This window comes from Miniopterus natalensis, chromosome 15 (assembly GCF_054644295.1).
Source record: "Miniopterus natalensis isolate mMinNat1 chromosome 15, mMinNat1.hap1, whole genome shotgun sequence".
Taxonomy (NCBI): Eukaryota; Metazoa; Chordata; class Mammalia; order Chiroptera; family Miniopteridae; genus Miniopterus; species Miniopterus natalensis.
The window spans coordinates 18,574,201-18,599,670 of record NC_142095.1 but is presented as its reverse complement, the minus strand read 5'-3'; the positions used below and the strand labels follow the sequence as shown (position 1 = coordinate 18,599,670).

Here is a 25,470-nt window from a genome sequence, read left to right as displayed (position 1 = left end):
AATGAGTAAGTATTGCTGTATATGCTTTAGGACCATTAGAAAACCATCTGATTTTCCTCTTCTGAATAAGCTGCGTGTTCTTCTCCTTACTACTTAGGTTCCCCTTATCCCCAGCCCTTTAATCATATTTGCCATTTTTCTTTTAAGCCCTCTCGAAGCCCATCTACTCCTTTGAGTCTAGAATGGTACATACAAATGCATATTATATCCCATCGTTACTGCGAGTAATGAAAGGATAGCTTTTAACTGCCTGCATTTTATGTATTTTATCCCTATCAGGACGACTGTTAAAAATAATTATGACTGTCACCCAAGCTATAAGCTATCAAGACCCTTGAGGTAATGTCTATTTTTCAATCTATACTCAGTCGTTTCTATCGTCTTGTAATTGCAAACCTGTAAGTAACTCCTTTCATACTGACAGTTTCCCATCACTTATTCCTTAAGACTACATCAGATTTCTAGGTATATAGTCCCTTCCTCACACACTCTTTTTTCCTGGATTAGTGCAACCAGAAAGCTTTAATAATGAATATTTCTATTTACTATACAATATGGCCTGAAAATAAAAATGTCAGAAGTTCCCGATGCAGGGTGACATCTACATCAAGACACTGAAAGTTTCCAAAATATCACTAAAACGACGGTAAAGAGATTTTTTTTACGACAAAAATCACAGGTCAGTGGTAGTAACAACAAAACTGATGAGTGTGAACTGCCTTAATGGACCTGAGATACCCAAAGACTAACCAGCAGTGGAAAACGCTAAGAAGCAACGTGATCTCCACTGTAGAACCTTCCAAGAGCTCAAGAATAGATACATCTGAAAGTGATAATAATGGTAAAGCTAAAAACAGAAAGATGATTTGAAAGTATTTTTAAGAAGGAGCTAGATCCACAGATGCCCTCCTTTATATGTGCAGCCACCACTGTCCCAAACCATCACTTTCCCTGGGAAGCAAGTGTTAGCGAGGGAAGAAAGAAAATGCAGGATTGAGCACATGACCTTGGGTTCTGCTAGTGTCATAAAAATGCCTCGCAGCTGGCATGATCTTTCAGAATGGTCCTAAGTTGGGTGAGGGGCCTGGACACACTGACCAGTCATTGTAGGCCAGCTGTCCTCACAAGCGGTGCACGATCATGTAAAAACTGAGGGAAAGGGAAGAGCTGCCTGAAGTGAATATTGAACTTGACCGCTAGTGGAAAAATTACTTGGAGGTTTAATTGTGTTTCATAAAGTCAGAAAGCACAATTTCATAGGTGTGCTCTTTCACTGTTGCGCTCATCTACTCAAAAAAGAGCCACCGAACATCCAGGGACATGGTGAAAAAAGAACATTCTTGCCTTTGCATAAGCCTCTGATGGGGAGCACACAAATAACTAAAATGCATCATTCTATTTAGAAAGCAGAGCTGTAAAAAAGTGTTTTGAGCAAGTGATACGATTATTGCTGAGTAGGAATGGAAGACAATAGAGAAGTGAGGGGAAAGCTCCTGAAAGGATATGACCATTGCAGAAGAACAATATTCGGATAGGATGGTAGAACATAAACCAAAAATTGGATCTTGTAACAAGCTACTGGAACCACTGAGCATAACTAGTTGATCCAGAAACCACGGAAATCTGGCATCAAAGCCACTCTAGATAGAGATGGAATACAGTAATTTGCTTTGACTTTGGGGCTTAATTTGTTGGTGGGTTGAGTTAAGTGTCTACCCTCACCCACCATTTCTGTGTTCTCTTGGGCCTTGTTTATTGCTTTAAGTAGCTTTTTGGATCTTTGATATGTAAGAACCTCCTGGCAGGAGAGAATGGGAACTCTGCACCCAAGAAATTAAATATGTGTAAGACAGAGCTGTGTCTTTGTTTTCTAGCTCCTAGCACAGTGCCTGCCATATGGTAGGCACGTCTTTTTGAAAAAAAACACAGTTTGGAATGCACGAATATTTATGAACAATTAGCATACCGATCACCAAGGCATAATGGGATGAGAGGATTTCCTTGTATTTACTTTTTACCTAAGGAAAATTCCAGTGTTTCTCTACATAAATGACTGTTATCAAACTACTTAATTGTATCATCTTGATTTGTTAGAAGATTTTGACTGCTTGTTAAAAAATAAAGCCTGCTTTAACATAAAACAGCTTACAAGAATAATTATCCAACTTGGTGCAGATGTCTTACCTTCTAGAAAATGTTGCCAAATCCTATCCAGGGATGGACATAAAATATCATGGAGTGTCAATATAAAGAATGTGATTTTATATTTGCGTTATTTATGGGTTTTCATAACTTAGGAATCATAACAGCACTGCTTTTATGAAGTCTCCGAGGAGAGACTATGAAAGGGGTTATCAGGTCTAGAGGAGATGAGAGCCATCAATAGGGTAAGAAGCTTTGGAAATTAGAACAATAATCCTTAGATCAACAACACATCTGCGTTGGTAAGATAGACTGCTGTTCCTGAGTTCAGAGGGGTCAGCTGTCACAATCTGCTCCTTAATAGAGTAATTTTATGACTATGCCATGAAAACCACATGAGGATGCCTTCATATGAAATTGTTTTTAGTAAATGGCTTAAATAAAACAGGAAATTTATCATTATTTCACAGTAAAGGACCTATAAATCCAAACTGAGAAAAACAGACTTTTTTGTTTCAGTGACATTTTAGGAGGAACACAGATTTACCCATGCCCAACAGTTCTGAAAAAATTCTATCACTTGAGACCTTGTGACAATTTTCCTCTTCACGCCAGTCAAATCGGTTGGTCTACTGTGACTTTGGCTCTCGCGCATCATGGCACTTGGCACGGGCTGTTTGTTTCCTCTCAGAATGCCATCTCCTTCCCCACTCTACCACCGCAATTACCCACTTGTCACTGTTCAGTGCAGGTCCACAATTTACTCCCCCATCAATCCCTGTATAAGTGTTCTCTCCTGCCTCTGATGTTTTGTAATATGTATCATCTTTGTCTCTGTTAGATAGGAGGCAAATCTATGGCATAGATAAATCTATGGCACAGATAAATCTGTGACATAAAAAAGAACCTAATTACTTTCTCTCTATACCTTCTAATTTTTCTTCTTATTTCTTTCCTCTTTTTAGAACATGAGGAAAACAGGGCTATGTGACTGGTTTGCTGTAAGAAGATTTCATACTATTAAGTAGCATACTATAGTGGGCTTAGAAATGGGAACATTGGCAAGTTGTATAAACTTGGGTAGGCCTTGAGTACTCCCTCAGGCTTGCGCTTAAATTTTTTCATACATACTCTGAATTTATTAGATGATGTCACTTTTCCTTGGCTTTTACCTTATTAAAAGAATGGGAACTGTGACTCTATGACTTGTTTCTGCACGACTAGTCATGTTGCAGAAATCCTTCTGATGTAATCAGTAGCTAATCAGAGCTTCTGATCATGTGATACTAGTAGATATTATTCTAGATAATGTCTAGATGGAATGTGCAATGTAATTATGGCTCATATGGGTATTATGATAATAAAAATTATTTCTCCTTGGTTTTATGCAATTTAAAAGTATCTCAAGGAGTTTGCTCCTTCACTGCTTCTTTGGGCCATAAAATCGAAACTGTGGAATAACTAGATGAGATGCTAAACAAGGTCCCTTTCAGCCCCACCTTCCTATGAAAAGACATAAGGCCATTGTCTGGAATAGCCCTAGTGTAAACCTTGTGTAGTCAAGATGGGACCTCTTACCTCTTGTTCTAGATGCCTATTTTTTGGAATTGGATGACTTCTAGTGTCCAGGTCTTCCTGATGGTGCTTTTTCTCAAAAACTGAGCTTTGGCTGCTTGTGCTTCATGAGGACATGATGGCCTGTGAGCTGTTCTAGAAGTCCAGGAATATGGGTGGTTGCCTTCAGTGGAGAAGACATAGGTAGTTAAGGCCTCTAATTTCAGGTCATGCTAAGGAATTTGGTCTGTTACTCTTGATTCAGTGTGGTGGGTGGGTCCTCCTGTCAAGACATGCCATCAAAAGGGGGTTTGGGATTGTTTACGGTTGTCTGAGGACAGCTTTCTTGTTTCATAATTTGATCTGGTGCAGTTCACTTGCTAACTTTGTGATTTAGTAAAAAAAATCCTAAGAGTTACAGGTTCAAGTTGTATCTCTGCCATTAGCTAGCATTATGACCTTAGGCCGGGCATTTTGCCTCTCCTAATTGCAATTTCTCCAGCTGCAGTATAAAATAATTAGACTAGATAATTTCTTAGGCTTCTTTTATTGAAAGGATCTGTAATTCCATAATCATACTGTGTGACAGGAAGGCTTATAGTCTGCTGGGTCACAATCATATTGGATTGTGAACTGAAGACCCTGTTTTCCAAATCTTCCACCTGAGCTCACCAGAGAAAGAGAACACGTGGTATATTTGCCACATGCACAATTACCAGCCAGAAAGAAAAAAAAAAAAATCCTGTTCTGGCCTAAGTTCTTGAAATTGAAGTGCACACTCTATTTTTCTGATGCTTCCAGAGATTCAATTGGGAAAACCTAGTAAATACATTTTCTGTGGTTAAGTAATGAACTTCCAAAGGAGTATCATGCATAAGATTATAGACAGTCATAAGAAATTTCTAAAGGTCTCTGGTTAACCTATGGTCCTGTCTGGGGAAGAGAAAGACAAAAATAGACTTTAGCATCAATGCTGAAGTGAGTGATAATTTGCATTTCAATGTCAGTCCTTAAAAGGTTTGATTCTTATAAACCCTGCATTTTATGGAGTTTGATGTTACACAGTGGTGAAATGAATAGAATGGGGAAATACCTGAACTTCAAATGTCCTTGCTAATGTGTTTTTCCCCCCTTTAAACCACCTACATACATAAACCTAGGATCAATTACGTGAAGTTTAAGTTTTAAAAGTTTTGATAAAGCGGGGTCATAATACTTTCTCCTCTAGAAAGTTAGCTCTCAAGTAGGAATATATTTGGGAGAATGGTGAGTTCATATTTTCATTCTCATTCGTTCTTTCTCATATGATCTAGATCAGGGAGCAGCAAACTTTTTCTACAAAGATCTGATAGTAAATATTTTAGACTTTGTCGTCCATATAGTCTCTATCAAACTTAATTCTTCCACTATAACAGAAAAGTAGTCATAGCCAATATGTGGCTGTGTTCCAATAAAACTTTATTTACAAAAACAGATGACTGATTGGTGGACCAAAGTTTGCAGATTCCTGATCTACATAATTAATTAACAAGTAATTCCTCCCTCAACCCTTTCAAACACTAGATGATTTTATATTAGAAATAGCAGTCTATTTTCTTATTTTGAAAAAATAAACCTAAAGATTTCTTTAGTAGTTCATCTTTTGTGTATGATTGGTTACATCATTTTATGATTGATTTATATGAAAAAGTCAAAGTTCTTGTAAAATTGGCATATAGGTGGTTTGACCAAACTTGGCATTACTGACATTTTTTAGTCTGATAATTCTTTGTTGCGGAGGACTGCCCTGTGTATTGTAGGATTTTAGCAGCAACCATAGCCTCCACCCACTAGATGCCAGTAACACCCACATCTCAGTTTTTGACAGTCCTAACAGTCTCTAGACATTGTCAGAATCTCCCCTGGTTGAGAGGCATGGGTATAAAGCAACAAACCATTACCCTATAACATATAACATTAAAGAATAGAAGAGTAATTGTGTTAATAATATAAGTTTATTTAATAGTTGAATTTTAGTGTTGAAGGGAATAAACTTGTTTTATTCAGTATTTGTGAGTGCTGTATTATCATGCAAAACTTTCTGAGAAAGCCCATCATTTAGAAATAAAACAACCTCCCCCAAAGGGCCCTCCCTCTCTCTCCCTTCTTCTGCTCTTGCATATATATCACGTTGTCAGTATCGTGCTGTGGTTGTAATAAGAGGATTGTATTAGAAGACTCTGTTCTTCAACAGGAGACTGTGCCGAGTAGCACTGATGGAGTTACATCTCAGGATGGAAGGTGACTTGGACTTCATCTTGGGACCTCCATGAACTAGCTGGATCACCTTCAAACCTCCCAGCACACCTTTTGTCTGGATCAATCAGACTGCTTACTTGTCCTTAAGGTCAAGAAATCTGAATTATTTATCTTTGTCTCCCCAGTTCAGTGGCTGGCACAAGATAAATACATGCTTTAAAAGTGAATGAATAGGTCGAACCTATTTGTTGAACTTGCAGACAAAGAGTTCGCGTATGTTTTCAGCACCTTCTGTTCTTCCTTTTTCTCCTTTATCCTTACACTTTCACTCCTGGCTATTTCTTACTGGCCTGAATTTGTCACAGAAATCTTATTCTGTTCCTTCACTGGCTCAAAGGATGGCCAGGACTTTGTTGCTTTGCCTTCTATAAACCTGAGAAGAACCCAGAACAAAAATGCACTAAGGAATTTTAATGTAGGACATTGGGAAATACCAGTGAGAAAAATATTGGATCATTTTAGCACCCACCATCAATGTGATAAAATTGTTACTGCTACAAATTATTAAGGGAAACCTTTTTAATTTTCTCTACTTTTAATTGATTTCTACATTAGAATTCCTATAAATTTGTTTCTCGTCTTAAGTAATTTTTCATGTATTCTGTAACTCTAAAATATAGACTAATTTCCTATAGAACTTACTTATTTTTGAAAATCATTTACCAACACTTCTTTGAGGTTGGCAGTCCTTAAGTAAAAAGTGCCTGTAAAATTATGGGAAAGTAAATGGTAAAGGCAAGGAGCAGAGGCTTTGGCATTTGGTACTAATTCTCTTGCTGCCTCTTGTATGCTACAAGGATGTGGGCAAGTTATTTAAAACTACTGAGCTTTAGTATCGTTATCTTGAAAGTGGGCCGATGCCTACAGTGTCATTATGAGAATTAGAGCAAAATAAATTAAATGTTATCTAGGATGATATTTGCATAAAGTAGACGGTTGTAAGTCAATCATTAGCACAGAAAAATGATTATGATTGTGAGAGGTGATGGTAGTGATATTAACTGAAATGGACAGGGCCCAGACTTTGCAAAATCACGTAGTTCTCTCTGGTACCATTCTTATTCCCTTTTCTGGGTCAGGCTTAAATAAAATCTTTCCCTCCATCCTGTGCCATATGTTGGTGTTCTATCGGCTGTTAACTAATCCTTGCTAAGCAGTTAAGTATCCTTTCCCGAGAGTATTCATATCTAAATAGAGGTGTTCTTTGATGTCAGGTACAGGCTCAAGGACCTGAATGAAGATAGAAACTAAGGTGACACTACCCTTAGTGCTCCGTCTGTCTTTACCTGATGATTTGTTTTCTCCACTCCAGGACTCCAAAACTAAGTGTATCAGTTAGCCTTTGCTGCGTAACAAAAATTTTTATTTTTATTTTTTGCCAAACTTGTAAACAACAATAGTTTATTATTTCTCATGCTTCTTTGAGTAGGCTCTATGGTTCTTCTATTCCAAATGGTGTTGACCGTAGTCACTCACGTAGCTGCCATCAGCTTGGAACTCATCTGGGGCTAGAACATCCTAAAGGACTTTATATACCCAGTGCCTGAACTGGGGAAGATGGAATGACTGGGAGTTGAATAGGTTTCTCTCTCCCCCTCTCCCGCTATCTTTATCTCTGTCTCTGTCTCTGTCTCCACCTCTATCTCTGTCATCACTGTCCCTTGCTCTAGCTCTAGCTCTATCTCTGTCATTATTCACCAGTTGAGCCATTGTTACTTTGCATAGAGGCTGGATCCAAAGAAGGCAAATAGGGAAACTGCGTAAGTCTGGAAGTCACACACTCTCTCCTGCCGTATTCTTTTGGTCAGAGAAAGCCACAGGACCAGCCCCAACTCACAGGGAGAGGAAAGAAACTCTATGGAGAGAGGCATATGTGAATGAGAAAGTGAGGATTAGTTGGTGGCCGTATTTGCAGACAGTCTGCCACGCTGTGGGAAATCCTTGATTTCACCCCACGTTTATGCCTCCTGTCAGAATCAGTGGAATCCATGGTTTCTCAGTTTATAAGGGGTGAGTGGTTGCCGTTATCTTCTTCAGTGCAATGTATTTACTGGAAAGTACATGGGTTTTAGAGACATATAAACCTACAAATAGATGCCAGGTCTACTAATTCCTAGTTGTACGACACTGAGCATGGTACATCAGCTCTCTTACCTGTCTTCTCATCTACCAAGTAGAGCAGATACAACTTAATTTATAGGGTTAATATGAGGTTCATGTTAATATACTGTATACACAGTGATTAACTGAAACTTAATAGATGCTCAATAAATGTTAACTCCTCTACTTCTTGTTTCTGCCTCTCTCTCTCCCCATTTTTCTGTTACCTTTTTCTGCAAGAGAAATTTTTTTAACAAATTCTAAACGCTTCTTACAATAATGAACGCATTTGTCCCAATCCCTGTAATAATTTCCAAGAAATGCTCTAAGATTTAGAGAGCATTTCAACAATTACTATTCTCTTATACTGATTGCCTTGTTTTTTCTTGAATTTGCCATGTAATTTCTACCCAAAGCCTTGGCTCACATTTCCCTCTTGCGTAGTAATCCATCTTCTTTGCCTGTTCCTAGATCCACATGAAATCTCTTTTCTTCTTGAAGCATTGTCATGTTTCTGGCACCTGGTATTTACAACTTTGTGTTTTAATTTATTTTATGATCCCAAACTATTTTTTCAATGAGTTTTATGCTTCATAATGATTTTAGTGATCTTTTACACTTCTATCCACCTCCCCCCAACTTTCCACTCTAAATTTCACACACTGCAGCTAGAACTAAACCACCGGCAACTTTTCAATAACAGCACGTTGACTTGAATCCTTCCATTGGACACCCAAAGAGGCATTAAAAACTTGTTTTTAGGGCCACACATCCATGAAAGATTCTGGAAACTGTGTTACTCAATGTCTTGATAAGTCCTGTGGAGAATATATATATAAATAGAAACTAATAGCAATGATTAGGGACAACTGAGTGATTGCAATTTTTGAGGGGACAAAATTGAAGAAGACACATGATCTTGTTTGATTCGTGCATTATTTTGTGTGATTTGAATTTCCGTAAATAACTCCTAACCAAAATGTGACTAAACACTAAAACTATAATGAATTGTGAATGAGAATTCTGTTTTATCATATAATATATATGAAATATACAGGGACTTTTTTCTTTTGTGTGTTGCTAGATAATTTTTTAATTTATGGCCTTGATAAATACTGTCAGAACTGTGTCCTAAAAGAGTAATTAGCTAGTTGACAGTTCTCATCAATTCATTAGAGTTTTAATGACTAAACACCATTTGTTTGGTCTTTTCCTTCTAAAATCCTCCTTCACTCTAAATCCAAAAGCAAAAGTCATATCCCGACTTCCCTTTCTAGACTACCCCAATATTTTTCAGAGTTAAAGTAATACTTTAGCTCAACTCCAATAAACTGAACCAAAAGTTTTCTCCCAGTCTGTTTTCTACTTAACTGGCAACACTTAACTGAAAGAAATTTCATAAGAAAGCAGAACTGCATGGTCCTATGGCAGACTGGTATGTTATTTCTGATTTGTGTACATTCAGCTCTCTCAGTGAAATTGTTAGTGGTCATTAGAACATAATAATAATTAGTTGGTCTAGTTATTTCAACTAATAGACACTTTCATGAATTTAAAGGATTCAAAGAATAATTCATCAAAGTACTTTCATTTCTGTATTTTCTGAAAATTTGTTTCCACCAGTATTGTTAAGAAGCATAGATTTAAAAAAAAGAAGAAGAAATGTTTAGAAATGTTTACTTTTCTATTTGCCTTTCCTCCTCTGTTAACTGTTTCATGGATTTTTTTCTGATTTTAATATCTACATATTTTAATTTTAAATGTAAGGAGTGGTCATTTCTAAGATTCAAATGGCTAGTGGTGTACTACCTTCATAGATTTACAACCACAAACTTTGATGTCTTTCAGTATGTATTAAATTTTTTTAAAGGAGGTTACAATAAAACCCCATGTATCCATTATGTAGCTGAAAATTCATCAACATTTAAAAGTGAATAAATATAAATTTGCTCTTAGAAATATCAAAGTAAATAATTCTTAAGAGTCATCTTGTAAGTTGATATATTAAGTTAAACCAAGGAATGTTATTGCTCCTTAGGCTATTCAACTTAAGCTTCATCTTCACTCCTAGAATTTATTATAATTGTTAATACTTTTATTTTTTTTTAACTTTACTTTTTGTTGTTGACACTATTACAGATGTCCCCACCTGCACCCAGCTCCTGCCCCCCTTCTCTCTAGCCATCACCACACTGTTGTATGTATTAATACTTTTAAAATTCCTGAATTCTAATATTAGTTTATCTTAATCCCTCACTTTATTTTCTGCTGTTTTGCTGCTTGGACTTCTCAGACTTTTAAACAATTATTTTAGATATTTCTGCTTCTTACTCTCAGGGGAGAGCTACTTGCTCTTGTAATGGTCCTGTGGTATTAGTCTTATTTCTTCTAACTCAATAAGAGGTCTATTCAAAGGAAATTGAAGTCCTGCCATTGAATTCTAACACAATTCTCTCTTTGTCTTTTTAGCCAATTCTTGCATAAATGCTCCTCCCAACTTTCCCCAACCAGTGACTTAAATTCCTCACGCAGAACAACTGAAGTGAATATATAAGGCCATCAATAAAGAACCCGATTAAGTAACACTAATAACTGTTAGTAACTGACTTGCCTCTGTCTCTGTACTAAGCTATGAGTAGCAAGCTTTTAAAGCCATATAATGCTATATCTTCCAGACACAAAATTGGGTAAAGCTAAAACACCTGCTGCATTATTCAATACACTTTTCTACTAAGTGTACATTTTTTTCTAGTTTGAAGAAAATGGAACTAATACTACTCTCTTATTTTGACTCAAGAATACCTATTTAGTAATATCCATTTTCCTTAAATGACAGAGTTCTTTCATTGAACAAAATCTCATTTTGAAGGTCATTTTATAAAATTGATACACAGAAATGGGGCTTCTTGACCAAGTGCATTGCCTGGTAACGTTTTCCTGTCCCACACTCACGCATCTCCATCCCTCCAACACTTCCTCTAGCCCCTGGGAATCTAAGAATCCCAATTAACAGCCATGGTTCCTCAATGACTGGATATTTGATAATAGTTTAAAATATGGTTATATATTTATGATAATATGGTGATATGTATATTGTGATTCTGTTTTAAAATATTTTATCTCATATATATGTATGCAGATAGAATGGATAGGTAGATAGATGATTATAGATAGATGATAGATGATAGATAGATATAGATAGATGATGATGATAGATGATAGATGATAGATGATGATATAGATAGATAGATAGATAGATAGATAGATAGATAGATAGATAGATAGATAGATAGATAGATGATAGAGATAGATAGATAGATAGATAGATAGATAGATAGATAGATAGATAGATAGATAGATAGATAGATAGATAGATAGATAGATAGATAGATAGATAGATAGATAGATGATAGAGATAGATAGATAGATAGATAGATAGATAGATAGATAGATAGATAGATAGATAGATAGATAGATAGATAGATAGATAGATGATAGATAGATAGATAATAGATACATACATACATATATACATACTGTGATGCCTCAAATTTGCCTCAGAAGAAACTGAAGGACTGGAGTGGGTGGAACTAAACAAGACTATACAGTATTCACACTTGTTGAAGCTGGGTATTGGATATACTAGAGACAGAGGTCTACAGAAAAGCAGAACTGGTGGGAGATATATATCATATTTATGTATCTGTATCTATCTATATAAAATGCTTTCCTGATTTAAATATTCAAGATCAGTACCAACCGGAAATCAAGCTGCACATTTTTTGATTTGTCTGTTTTTTCTATATATACAGGGTGGGCCAGAAGTAGGTTTACAATTGTTTGTATGGAAAATAATACAATAATTAATAAATGGTAATACAAAAATAAACTAAGTAAACTGAAAAAAATTATATTAGAATTGATATAAAATATAAAATCAAGTCTATGTACAGTATTTTGAGTATTTCTCTGAAAAATAAACCAAAAAAGATAAGAGATGAAAATAACAGTGGTGATAATAATTATTTGATAGGCAAAGCATATAGCCAAATTCCCAATAATCAATAAAGATGCAAACACATAGTGCCATACAAAATATATAATGGGGAAGTATTTCTCTTATTTTGTTAATCTGTTCATTAAAAAAGTTTCCTATTATAGAAAAGGCTCTATTTTAAATACTAATAATAATAACAATAAATCATCTATATCTCATAAAATATATCACAGCGATAGGTATAAAAATATATATATATATTTGCTTTGTAGATGTATAATTTGTATATCTTTATGCTAGAATATTACAGTATCACAGTCAAGTGTCATATTCTAACAAGATCAGTTCAGTGTGACAATTTTATAGAAGATGGAGGCAACATGCTTTGCACAAGGATTGCTTTCAAAAATTGACACAAACTCGGGATAGGCCAGGAAAAAACAGCTCCAGGCTTTCATGCAGCTTAGATTCTTCAGTGTCGAGAGCATTTAAAAGGCCTCGATATGCTGTGCTCAAAATCAGTGAAAACAGACCAATTACCTAGACATAACATGAAAACTATTTTTTTACTCTATTTTGAAATAGTTATAGATTCACAGGCATTTGCAAGGCCAGGACAGGAGAGAGAGAGAGAGGCAGAGAGAGAGAGGGGGAGAGACAGAGAGACAGAGACAGAGAGAAATCCCAGTTGTTCCCAATAGTTACAATTTACATAATTATAGTATAGTATCAAAACTAGGAAATTGACATTGGAATAAATGTGTGTATAGTTCTATGCCATTTTATTACGTGGGTACATTTGTGTGACTGTCACCATAATCAAGATCTATAACTATTTTATCACTACAAATGTTTCCCTCTTACTACCCTTATATAGTCATACCTACCCCCTACCCTCCACCATCCCTACAGGTAATCTGTCCTTTGTCTCCAACAATTAGGGGATGTTACATAAGTAGAATCGTGTAACCTTTTGAGATTAGCTTTTTTCACTGAATATAATATGAGGTCAGTGTTGTCAAAATAACAACTTCAAAAAGCCTAGAACAAAATCAAAAATTAATTCACCAAGTGTTAAATTATTTAAGGAAGGCTATATTATAAAAGACATTCATTTTCTGCTTTATGCTGTTTTACATTTTTCAGTTTTATAAAATGTACCTGTATTATTTTTTCACACTCAAGGAATAAATGTTTATGTACTATATAACTGCAATTGAGTATGAAAAATAAATGCAGTAAAAATTTGGAAGGAAATGCACAAAAACTCTTGATATTGAAAATAACCAGGTATTCTTTACTTTTTCATTTTTTTTATATTTTTCAAATTTTTCATAATAAATTTACATTTTCTTTCTTTTCTTTTGAAAGTTTTGGCCCTTTTACAAATTACAAAAACTGTGAAGCTTCTAATGTCATCCATTAAATATGAGTTTTTCCTTGGTTACTGATAGATATTGTCTATTAAATTAAAGAAGATTCCTCCTGTTGCTTGCTTATTATGAAGATTAAAATAAGAATATTTACAAAGTTATATTTTAAAAATCAGTATTTATTGAGATGATAATATGCCTTTTCTTCCTTATAAATCTGAATTATATAAAGATTCCCTAAAATGGAACTGTCCTTGGCATAAATTCCACATGAGCATGGTACATTTTCTTTTAATATTCAGCTTACTAATGTTACATTTAAGATCTTTGGATCTATATTTAAAGTGGTTCTAGTTATCTTCTTATTTTATAGTTTTGGTATCGGAGGTTTCCAGACTTGTGGATTGGATTCAGAAATTTTCAGGCTTTTTTGTTCTCTGAGGCTTTCAAGGAATTATTTGTTCCTTGAGTTTAAGGTTTGATAGCACTGACCTTTAAAGCCATCGGAAATAGGCTTTAATGTAGAGTGATAAGCAGTATGGGCGAGATGCTCTCTTTCTCAACTGTTTTCACAGTTATTGGACTATTCAAAGTTATTACTTCCTTGGGGGCCTATTTTGGTAATTGGTTGCCTCTCCCCAAAAGTATTCAGATAATCTAGGTGATTACGCTGATATGATTTTGTACAAAGAAATTCATAATTTTTAAGGTTTTCTAAAAATTCATGGTGCTTTTCAATTTTTAGAAAATATTGTTTTGTTATCTCTATTTTTTCCCCTGAATACAATTACTAGAATTTTAATTCTGTTATCTTCTTTTGGTTTGATTGACCATTTTTTTTAACTTTGCTTTCTATTTTACTTATTTCTTCTTCCAGTTCTGTGTCTTTCTAGTTTACTCTTAATTTGGCTTTCTCTTTATAAATTATGATCTTTATTTTGTGACTTGAAAAGTTTTACATATTTTACATTTTAAATATCTATTTTGTGTCATGTGTTGGGTATTTATATGTGATATTTTTTATAGTACGTGTACTTTAAGTATTAATTTTCTGCTGATCCATCTTAGGTCACATCTATTGGGTTTGGATATCAAATATTTTTGTTAACATTATTTCATTTTAAAAATAATATTCATTTCTTTCCAAAAGTGTATAAGTTTATTTGCTAATTACTTTTAAAATCAAGAGTTATACATTTGGAAAAAATTCAAATGCTGAATTTGAGGGAGAGGGAAGATTTTTTTCACCCATATGACTTCTACTGTTTGGAATCTTTTTGAAGTTGTCTTTGCACAACAAAATCAATTGTTGTGAATATTTCATGAGCATGTGAAAAGAATGGACATTCTATGCTGGACAGCACCATAAATATATGTCCATTAATTGTAGATAATAAACAGTATTAAAATTTTCTATAATTGTATTTATTTATTGCTACCACAATCTACCAATTTCTAAGACAAGTTAAATTATTTCATTGTGATTTTGGTTTTTTAAATTTCAGTTGGGTTTCTAATGATTTTCTGCTTCCAAAATTATATAATTCAGAGCATAAGAATTCATATGTATTTTCTTGTACTTTTTAAATAAGGGCTTTTTAAAAGCCACCTTGAACCAGAAGTCTGAATTAATATTTATGAAACACATGCTCTAATATTTAAAAGATGTATTATTAAAGTATTTTACAATGTAAAAGGGGGGGCGTGAGGGGAAGTGGAAAGGAAATGTAACCTAAAATAACAGCTGGAGAGGGAACATTTTCCAGTGTGTACCTCTTTTGACGCAAGGAGTGAAATGGGAGAAGAAAAAACAGCAGAGAAAACAGTTCCTGTTTAGGAGATAGATCCAGTTTGACTCAACAGGGTGACACAGATAAGTAGGAATATCTAATAAGAGTACTTCTTAGCTGTCTGTAATCTCCTAGAGTGACGCGAGAACAGGAGCTTTCAAGTAAGATCATTAAGGATCCCATATCAGCCCTCCCACTCTGAATTTTGGCAACTTACACAATGTCTGTAACCTTTAGTTTGCTTTCCAATAAGTGGAAAGACTAACGCCTGCCCAAGGAGAATCAGCCTGACGCCTAGAGCATGTTGGGGGCTAAGGGAATATTGCTAACGCACGATGCTTCGTTGAGAAGTCCTCACTCACCGGAGTGTAAACATAACATTTAATATTTTCCCAGACATGGCCCTCACTCAGTCTTGTTCAGTAACAGAAGCTGCTTATTTAATTGTCCTGCTGAACGACATAGTACCTGCTCCCCTGACATGTTCCTCACTTCCCTCTCTGGCCTGATGACAAGCTCCCGAACACTGAAATCTTCGCCTTCTTCCTGTTAGTTCACTGCTGTTTTCTTTTTCCTTTCCCTTAGCTTTCACAGTTCATCATTTTAAAGTCTCTTTTGCATATACCCTGAACCCTTGCGCCTCTATTTTTTCTGTATCCATCTAGCAAAGCTGTATAAACTCATAAGAACCAACCATCTATTTTCCCCTGGCCTGCACACAGGTTGCTAAGGAGTGCTGGGCTAACACCTACACTTGGGCAGATGGGAACCCCTCTAAATTTATTATTAGCAGCCTCAAATAGGGCAGTCAAACTCCCCAACAAATCTATCACTTCCCCCCCAGGGCCTGACAGCCCATCCCCTGCCATAGCTGTTTCAAGCAGTCCACCAGCCCCTGGCAATCCTTAGCACCTGATATTTCACTTCACCTCCAAAGTCGATGAGAGAGAGAGACAGAGAGAGAGAGACAGAGAGAGAAAGGGGAGGGGAGAGGGGATAAGAGAGAGGGGGTAGGGGAGGGGAGGGAGGGAGAAAGGAAGGAAATCATGAGTCATTCATCCTAAGTAATTGATGCCCCACCCTCACCACCATCAGCACCCCAAATCGTTTAGTCAGGTTCCACTGTTAAATGGTCCAATACCACTCTAGTCTTGTCCTTTTTCTGTTGTGAAATACTCTTTTATACATTCAAAAATATAATATATATTATATGTATGTAATATGAAAACATTATTACAAATCCCCATACACCAGAAATCCAGCTTAAGAAATAGAATTTTACTAAAGCCATTTAGTAAGGCACATGGTGGCCCAACTAGAGACGATATTTTCCAGTCTCTTTATAGGTAGCTGTCGTCATGTGAGTTTGCATAATTTCACAGCATATACATTTCCCTAAACAGTATGCAATTTCATTTTAGTTTTGCATGTGTGTGGCTATTATAAAAATGTTGCCATTTGGTCTGTGTTCTTCTATTTCTTGCTTTTACACTCAATATTATGTTTTTGAGGTATTTCTATGTTAATATTTTATTCATTTTCCCTTAATTCCCACATGAGTCCTATTTCATGACTATACCACCATTTATGCACCCTTCTGTTTATGGACAATTGGTTAGTTTCTAGTTTCACACACAAATATACATGTAAATTACATATATATATTTATGTTTTTGTGTATATGTGCAGATTACAGGTATTGCTGTCATAAATATTTCACACCTACATATTTTTAAATGAGTTGTTCTCTATTCGTAATGGTTTTTTAGTTAGGAACCACCATCCCAGGGCCACTCTAACTTCTTTTCTCTGCTTGGGGGATTTTAGATCACTAAGTGGAATGATTTTCAACTCCAGTCTTGCATGAGGGTGTAATTGTGACAAGTTTTTCAAGAAAAATTTCTTTTCCCCTTCTATTTAGAGCTAAAGCAGTTACAGTACTTTGATATTTCCCATTGAGGGACTCTTTTTAAGACTATAAAATTGCTGTTTGATTTATAAAATCTCAGTTATTAATCAGATTTCTCCACTGAGATGGGAATTGACTTATTGACGGTCATAAAACTCTAATCTGGTCCATTTTGTAGCTAGCTTTGTAATTCCACCTGGCATTTTGATACTGACTGATATTGCATAAGTAGCTGCTGGCCGTCCCTACCACATTTCTATAGACATTGTCTTAAAAACCTGTTTTCACATTGCATATATTTAAAATTACTCCCTGATGAATTACTAATTACATTTTCAGACACAACTTAAAAGAGTTTCTGCAGACCAAAAAGCTGAACATATAAAAACATGATCTTAATTTCAGCAATACAATGAAATTGTTTGTTCAGCCAAGGGTTTCCAAAAACAGGTTTTTAAAACATGTAACAACAGATTAGACTTTGGCAGTGAATAAAACATCCTACTTTCTAGTCATTAAAAGCATCCCAGGGTGGAGAGGGAATGGGGAATGGTTAAATTCCTTGAAAAACTTGGAGTCCAAACTCTGATGAGCAGGAACAGTGATACAAATTAGTCTGTGTGACACTCAACACATACTGGCTTCACATCCTGTCTCTGCTCCTTACTAGCTGTGTCATCATATGACGTGATGTTAGAACTTTCAGTTCTCTCACCTGTAACTGGAGAATGATAATCTCATTGGTATCTATAAGGATTCATTGAAACAATAAATACTGAGGATCTAGAACAGGGCCTGGCACACAGTAGCCATTGATAATAGTTATAGGCTTCCCGAAGGTAGCAATTAAACTAAATCATTTTTATGAAGGAGAGGAACCAAAGAGCCTTCATAATACTATGGAGATTTGATGATGAAGTTTAGAGAAAGAATAGTTTTTAATTTTTATATTTTGCAATTATTGTAACAGATAACAATGTATTTACGGTAAATTGTATGTTGACCAAGTGACCAAATAAAGACTAAATGTTCCCTAATGTCATATAATTGATTGATTGATTTATCTTGGACAATAACCCTTTGGGGGGAAAAAATAGCAGATCCCTGCCTAATTTTACTGACATAGAGTCCAGTTTAATTAAAGACTTAATTGTTAAAAATAAAAAAATTAAAGACATAAAGATATTGGAAGAATGCATGCATATATTTTAAAAATAATTTTTTAGTGAAGACAGTTTGGTTACGCAGGACATAATGTCTAGACACCACAAACAGACTGATAAATGTGACAACATAAAATTTAAATTTTTATACTGCATAAATTAAATCTAAAGTTGAGTAACAAAATGAGAACACTGTTGGCAGCATCTATGACAAGAAAGCAGCAATTAGTACATAAAGAGCTCTTACAAATCAATAGGAAAGTACCAACTTAACTGCAAAATTGGCAAAATATGAATGGATTTCATAAAAATAAATTCAAATGGACAATAAATATTTAAATGAATGCTCATCCACATTTATACATTTGAAAATGCAGATTCAAACAATACTATGGCATTTTTAAACTATCAAAATGTTAGGCAGCACTCATTTAATATTTTTTAATTTTGATGTGTGTGTGGTAAAGCAGGAACCCCCATTCACTGTTGCTGGGAATGTAAATTGCTAGAGTGAAATTTGGAATGTGTGTACCAAACTTTAAAATGAACATACCCACGCTTAGTAATTTATTTGCTGAATGTGCCGGCACACCAATGCAAAGCTCTACGTGTTTAAGAATTTTTATTGCAGGATTAGCTACACAGTTGTTGTTTTTTTAATCCTGGATAAATCTAAATGTGCCTGATAGGGAAATAGTAAAATAAATAAGGCCAGTTATATTCTTAATGTGCTATGCTCTTAACTATTAAAAAGAATGTGAGAGAAACTATAATGTGCATATTTGAATGATTTACAAGTTATTATATTGTGAAAAAAAAATATGTAAACAGATTTTATTGCAAACTTCCCTTTATGCAAAAAATTATATAAATGTAGATATAGGATATATGTTAGGTATTTTCTCTGGAAAAAAAATTAAGAAAAACTTTGGGAGTAGAATTCGGGATATGAGTGTGGAATAACAGGAAAAAAGAGGTAAGATTTTTTAATTTAACATTTTAATAGTTTTCTGAAACGTTTGAAAGTTCCTCTATGCTCGTTCGTGTATGTTCTACTTTAATTTAAAAACGAATGCAGTTAATATGATCCTTAAAATATATAAATTATAAAGGACTGAAATTTTAAATTAAATGCCGGTAGAAGCCAGCAGATCATTTGAGGTGTTGAAAAGCATGTGCTCTTGAAAGGGAACTGCCCAAACTTGACTTTCTTGAGATGAAATGATGCCTTTAGTGGTGCTTAATGAGTGTTATTTTCCCCTAGACAAAGCCAAAGGAAGATCGAGAGCGGGGACCCACTTCGACTCAGCCCGGAGACGGAGTCGAGCGGTCCTTTATCACATCTCTGGGCACCTTCAAAGGAGAGAAAAGAACAAACTGAAGATAAATAATGTAGGTGGATGTGTGTGTACCCTCCGAATGCTAGCGTTTCCCCTGGTGGCAGTGTTTGACTCGCTAAAGAGAGGCTCCATTTGCTCATTTATTGGCTCTCCTAGATTTTTTTTTCCACTTCGGCTTGTGCTTACCCATAAAGAACAAACTGGAAAAGGTCAGTAGTCATGAGGCATTTCTGTAATAAAAGTGCTTAATCATCGTGTTATCACAGTAGAGAGATGAGAATGTTATTGCCGTCAGTACAATAGGGCCAGGGACGCTGCAAATGGGGAGATCCCGGCTATGTTTTATGGACAAGCTGATGCAGCAAGTCATATCACACATTCATAATATGTTGGCTAAAATTTCTCAAATTTAATTTTACTGCCATCTACTTCGCACTTTATCTAATTTCACTGGGTGCTTTTATCCAGGGGGATCATGAACAAATCAAAGTCATTACTCCTCTTTAAAAAATTACTTTTTATACAAAACACCGTTGGAAATTTCACACAGTGGAACATTGAATTTGAAATTACATGCCGTGCATTATACAATTTTCTAAAAAGTTGCGCTCCTTAGTAAAGGGCAGTGGAGCTACTTTCTGAAACCTGCTGCTTATCTGTCAAAAGCCACAGCAAATAACTGTGCCTACAAAAGATTATTCCAGAGTTTTACATGACGCATATCCACCAGGATTTCACATTTAATTTCATAACTGTTGTGTGTTTTTTAATATTTTTTATTGATTTTTAGGGAGAGGGAGAGAGAGAGACAGAAACACAAATGAGAGAGAAACATCGACTGGCTGCCTCCTGCACGCCCCCTACTGGGGATCTAGCCGGCAACCCGGGCCTGTGCCCTGACCGGGAATTGAACCGGCGACCTCTTGGTGCACTGGTCAATGCTTAACCACTGAACCACACCAGCCGGGTCATAATTGGTTCTTAACACTAAGAGAGTTCACTGAGAAACCCAGAAGTATGTCTGTTTGATTGTAGACATTCAAAGATAATTTTTCAAATGATGACAATGTCCTTAATTTGCACTGTGGAATCTCTAGAACACACAACTTTGGGGCAGTGTATGACTATGGGTGGCAGATATAAATACTGTAGTCTAACTTGCCAGTGATATTAGAAAAAGTCACATCAAACAACCAGAACTATTTGGGAATCCATCTAAGGTCCAGAAGTTCTGGGAGCTAGGGACACAAGAGGATCCTCTAGCATCTTACTTTTTACATGGGAAGCTCCAGACCACCTAATCTGACATACAAATGCTTTGACTTAATATAAAGATTTTTCTGGGGATATGTGTGTCTCTGTTACATGGATTTCCTGAGAGTCCAGGGACAGACTTGGAAAAGGGCCCAGGACTTGATCTATGGATCCTTCCACGGTTCCTATTTACATCTCCCTTCAGTTACCAAGTCAGCCTTAGTGACAGTAAACAAGTTCTAGGAAGAAACAAAGGTAGCCACATCTGGGTTTGATTCTATGCAAGTCAACCAGCAAAGCACCTAAACAAATATTAGCCAGAGATTCAGCAACACTGAAAGCTGACACTGCCTTCCAGCCTTTAGTTGGGACTCATGAACACAGCAAGTATTACTGAGCTTTAAAACGCATTTGCTGAAATGCTGTTTCCCTTCAGAGCCAACAAAGTACAGAACAGTACTTTAAAAATCTCATTTAAAAATCGTAATTCCCACTGTTTAGCTGATTTGCTAAATTGCCATTCATTTAAGAAGTACAAACATCAAGGCGGAACATTAAAATAATACACAGTAACTAAGGGCATCTAATCCACACAGTGGTTCTAGCAATTCAGGTAACTTACTTCTGGAAGCAGAGCATGGAATCGGGAATGGCCCTGTTCACTCTCTCCTTTCAGAGAGAACAGGGTAGAATGGTCGGAGACAGCAGAAAAAGAGAAGAAGAGGTAAAACATGAGGACAGTTTATTGGCTAAACATTTAATCTTTGGGAAATCTGGCTATGTTAACATTCACACACACACAAAGACTTCCTAATATTTTTGTAGCCCTCTGCTATTTACAGGTTCCTTTTACATGCATCATAGGATTTGATTCCAACAGCAAGCCAGGACTAGGTACGATACTTACTAGTGATATCTGAATGATGGAAAAGAACCACCTGTTGAGATCTCCAAAGAAAAAGCCGGGGGTGTAGGACCCAGCTATGAATCCTCTGACTTAAAGACACTGTGCTTCTGACCCTACCTTGTTGCCTCCCTGATGCAGTTCTGGAGACTAAGAATATATGATTCAACCGTAAAGGAACTCAGCAGGCCGCTGGCAAGCTGTCACCCCAATCAGGACACGATGCCTTTTAGTCGTGGCTTTCACTCTGCCTGCCACATCTTGGAGAAGGTGTTTAATTTCTGCTTCCCTTGATCTGTTACTCTATGAAATGGCATTGGGATGATGCAGCATCTCCAGCATGGGCGCCCTGGGAGCTCAGACGGAGAGAGCTTTAACGCTCGGATGCCACCAGCAGCTATTACTAGTCCTCAAAGACACACTCCGCTCCGGTTGCTCTGTGTGGTGACTGTAGAAACGTTTTCTTACCCGTTTGCTCATTCAGAAGTGAGTTTCAGAGAAATGCTGCACAAAGGGTTTTGGAAACAGTTACCTTAATTAGACGCTAGCCTTAACCAATGTGTTTCAGTCATTTACAGGGTAGAGGTTAAATAGCTAAGACATCGTGGGCACTAAAGGGCCTGCTTCAAAATTAATAAATAATATAGGTCTAAATTGAGACTAGTTGGTTGTATTACTCCTTAGGCAAACTCCATATGTTTGAGGGTTATAAATGATGTCTTTTCCTCCCTGCTTGCTAAAAGCACACTTTCCAATTATAAGAAATTTTCTTCCATTCTAAAGGTTTTTGATAAAACTTTACAAATACAGTGGGGGAAGGAGTGAAGCATCTATTTTTTTTTCACTCAGGTGATTGTGTCAAGATATATGCACGCTGTGAGTTTAAAACCTTTCAGAACTTAAATCTAACCTGAGATGTGTTAGATTCTCAGTATCTTTTAAAATAACTTAAAATAATACACTTTAAGTGGCCTATAAAAGTGAAATAGTGTGATTTATTTTGTGATTTGTAGCTATAACTAATATATTGCTGACCTTTTGCATGAGTATCACTAATGCTTCATATAATCAACATAATTCCAAGAGAATACTTTACCTCTTGGCTTTTCCTGACCCTCACTCCTAAAATTGGCTTCTCCCTCAAACAAGGTAAATTTTTTATTTCTCTGACACTAAAGGCAAAGGCTTATTTGGATAGAAATTGAGATAGTCCCCCCATGGCTTCTAGTGGTGTCTTACAGTAGTAAATATTTTAAAGAGAATTATGTTAGAATGCATCATGTCCTATTGTAAATAGAAGTGCTTCTCAACCCCAGGAGGTCAATACCTCTGGGCCCTCACTCTCTCCTGTGCACCAGCCTAAGCTTTGATGAGAGGCCCAGCAGTTGTGCTTCATTTTCCTCTTCTCAGTTCTATGCCACAATCCATCTTTGGAACCCGCTCCTGGAATCTAGAGAATGGGGCAAAGGAGCAAGTTCGAGTATCCAAGAATTAAATGGAGCATGGACACAGTGGCAGATAGGCATCAAAAAACAATCGGAAAGTATCGAACAGTTTCTCACCCCGAAACCCTGACATTATGAGGCTCCTGTGTGGGTTAAGTAAGACTATTAACAGGAAGTGGAAATAAGTGTTAGGAATGCCTACCAAGAAAAGATGCAAGATCAGGGGTGCCTTAGTATTAAGGTGGTAGAAATATTTGGTTCCTGACAGTCACCACCGAAGAGCTAAGTGTTCCTGATTGCTCAGAACCTTTCCTGAGCCCTCAAGTGTTTCAGGACTCCCTGAACGAGCCACGTTAATTTGTTCTTTCCTCAATGGCTGAAATAAGGAAACACATTGTGACCTGCAAATAACATGCATTCCAGAACTTTTAACTGTTCTGTTCATTCAACTTAACTTTGAAATTTAAGTTTCCATTACCTATCTTGTATTTCTCATTAATTGAGGTCAAAGCAAGGTCTGAAAGTATCTGGTCATGGGCTTGTCAAATTGCCACACACGCTATTGTTAGGCCTCCCTTTGTCTCATGGCAATAAGCAGAGTTGTTCATCAATTTTGACTGCTTTCGAAGGGAAGTGCTTCTGCAGTTATAAAAACTCCAGCTATTCTGCATTTAATCAGCTGCACTGTGAACGTTGCCTTTCTCCTCCCAGGACTTGAGAAGTAACTCTTAAGCGACCGTTTCTCACTTTGCCGTCTTAACCAGAGCTAGCTAGTGTCAAAATGAACTCGTGTCAATCAAGGTCATGAGATTTGGGTTCCCAACTTGAGACCTCACAAAAACCCACAATGCAAAAATGCAAGTAGTTAGCACAACCGGATTATATTTTGAAAGAAATGTAAACAGTTGTTTAAAATAGAATATTGATCATATATCTCTGTCTAGGTGGAAAAAATGGTACCTTCGTTGTCATTAGAAGAATTTTAGGTCAAATATATTCTTTAGATAATGACTGTCGTATCAGGATTATAAGTATATGGAATGTTCCTATGGCAAAAGGAATATAAATGTATCTTTGTGTTTAGAATGTGTGTAGGATTATATTTACAACTGTGGAAATTTTCAGCTGAAATTTTAGGTAATGATCTTATTTTTAATGAGCAAAATCTGGATTGCTCGGTTAACATTCACAATGAAACTCTGCATATTTCTGTTGCTTATAACAAAGATCTCTTCTCAGTTTTAGTGTATACATCTCTACTTTTTGCATCACCAACTTCTAAAAGTCACTTGTAAGATATACTGACATTGTATGTACAAATGATCCTCCTTGTATGTTTAAAGCTGTATGACCCATGTTTCTAATGTTGTGTCTCCCTTCTCTTCTCTTTGTCTTTATCTGCAGAATGTTTTTGTAGATAAACCAGCATTTCCGGAGTATAAAGTTTCCGATGCAAAAAAGTCCAAATTCATACTTTTGCATTTTAGCACTTTCAAAGCCGGCTGGGACTGGCTCATTCTGTTGGCGACGTTCTATGTTGCCGTGACTGTACCTTACAACGTTTGCTTTATTGGCAACGATGACCTGTCCACGACTCGGAGCACAACAGTCAGTGACATTGCCGTGGAGATCCTTTTTATTATAGGTAAGAACCAACGGCTGCTTTCCCGGGAGATTTGCATAGGGGAACTAAGTGTGTTCCAGATTTTTCTGACACAAATTTGAACTAAGAGCCATTTGCATGGGCATGACTCAGCCTTTGATGCAAATTTGGGAGATGCACATATTTAGGTGTCTGAAAATTGCCTCTTCCAACTTTCTCTCTCTATTCTTTTATTTCAAACCAATCCAAAACCCCGTTTTGTGTTTTCATCTTTATTTTGTCAAAAATGGGCTAAAAAACGACTGAGTGGTGGTTGTGTTTGTACTCTCCCATCCATCGTGATCTTAACCGTGTAGAGTCAGAGATGGGGCCTGGCAAGAAGTCATCAGTGCTGTTCTGGTAATGGCCCAGCCCCGGGCATGCTTCCCCATGCCCTTCCATGTTTTCTCAGCCTGTTGGTGGTCGCAGTAAGAGACCTGGCTGCAGAAGCAAAGGATTACATAGCCTTCCCCTAAATCAGGAGGAGCAGTGAGTATCTGGTTTTAACTAAAAAGGCCACCAGGGATGTTTTCTAAGAGTATTTATCTCTAGACTATTG

The 25,470-nt window shown here is 36.3% G+C and overlaps 1 protein-coding gene across 1 annotated transcript in view; it reads left to right on the top strand.

Annotated features, from left to right (window-relative positions):
- Positions 1–25,470, top strand: part of KCNH8 (potassium voltage-gated channel subfamily H member 8) — a 234,917-nt gene that overhangs the window by 110,024 nt on the left and 99,423 nt on the right. Inside the window, exons 4-5 of the mRNA XM_016198776.2 lie at positions 19,591–19,718; positions 24,674–24,914. Coding sequence (XP_016054262.2) covers positions 19,591–19,718; positions 24,674–24,914 — 369 coding nt within the window. The remainder of the gene's footprint in view (positions 1–19,590; positions 19,719–24,673; positions 24,915–25,470) is intronic.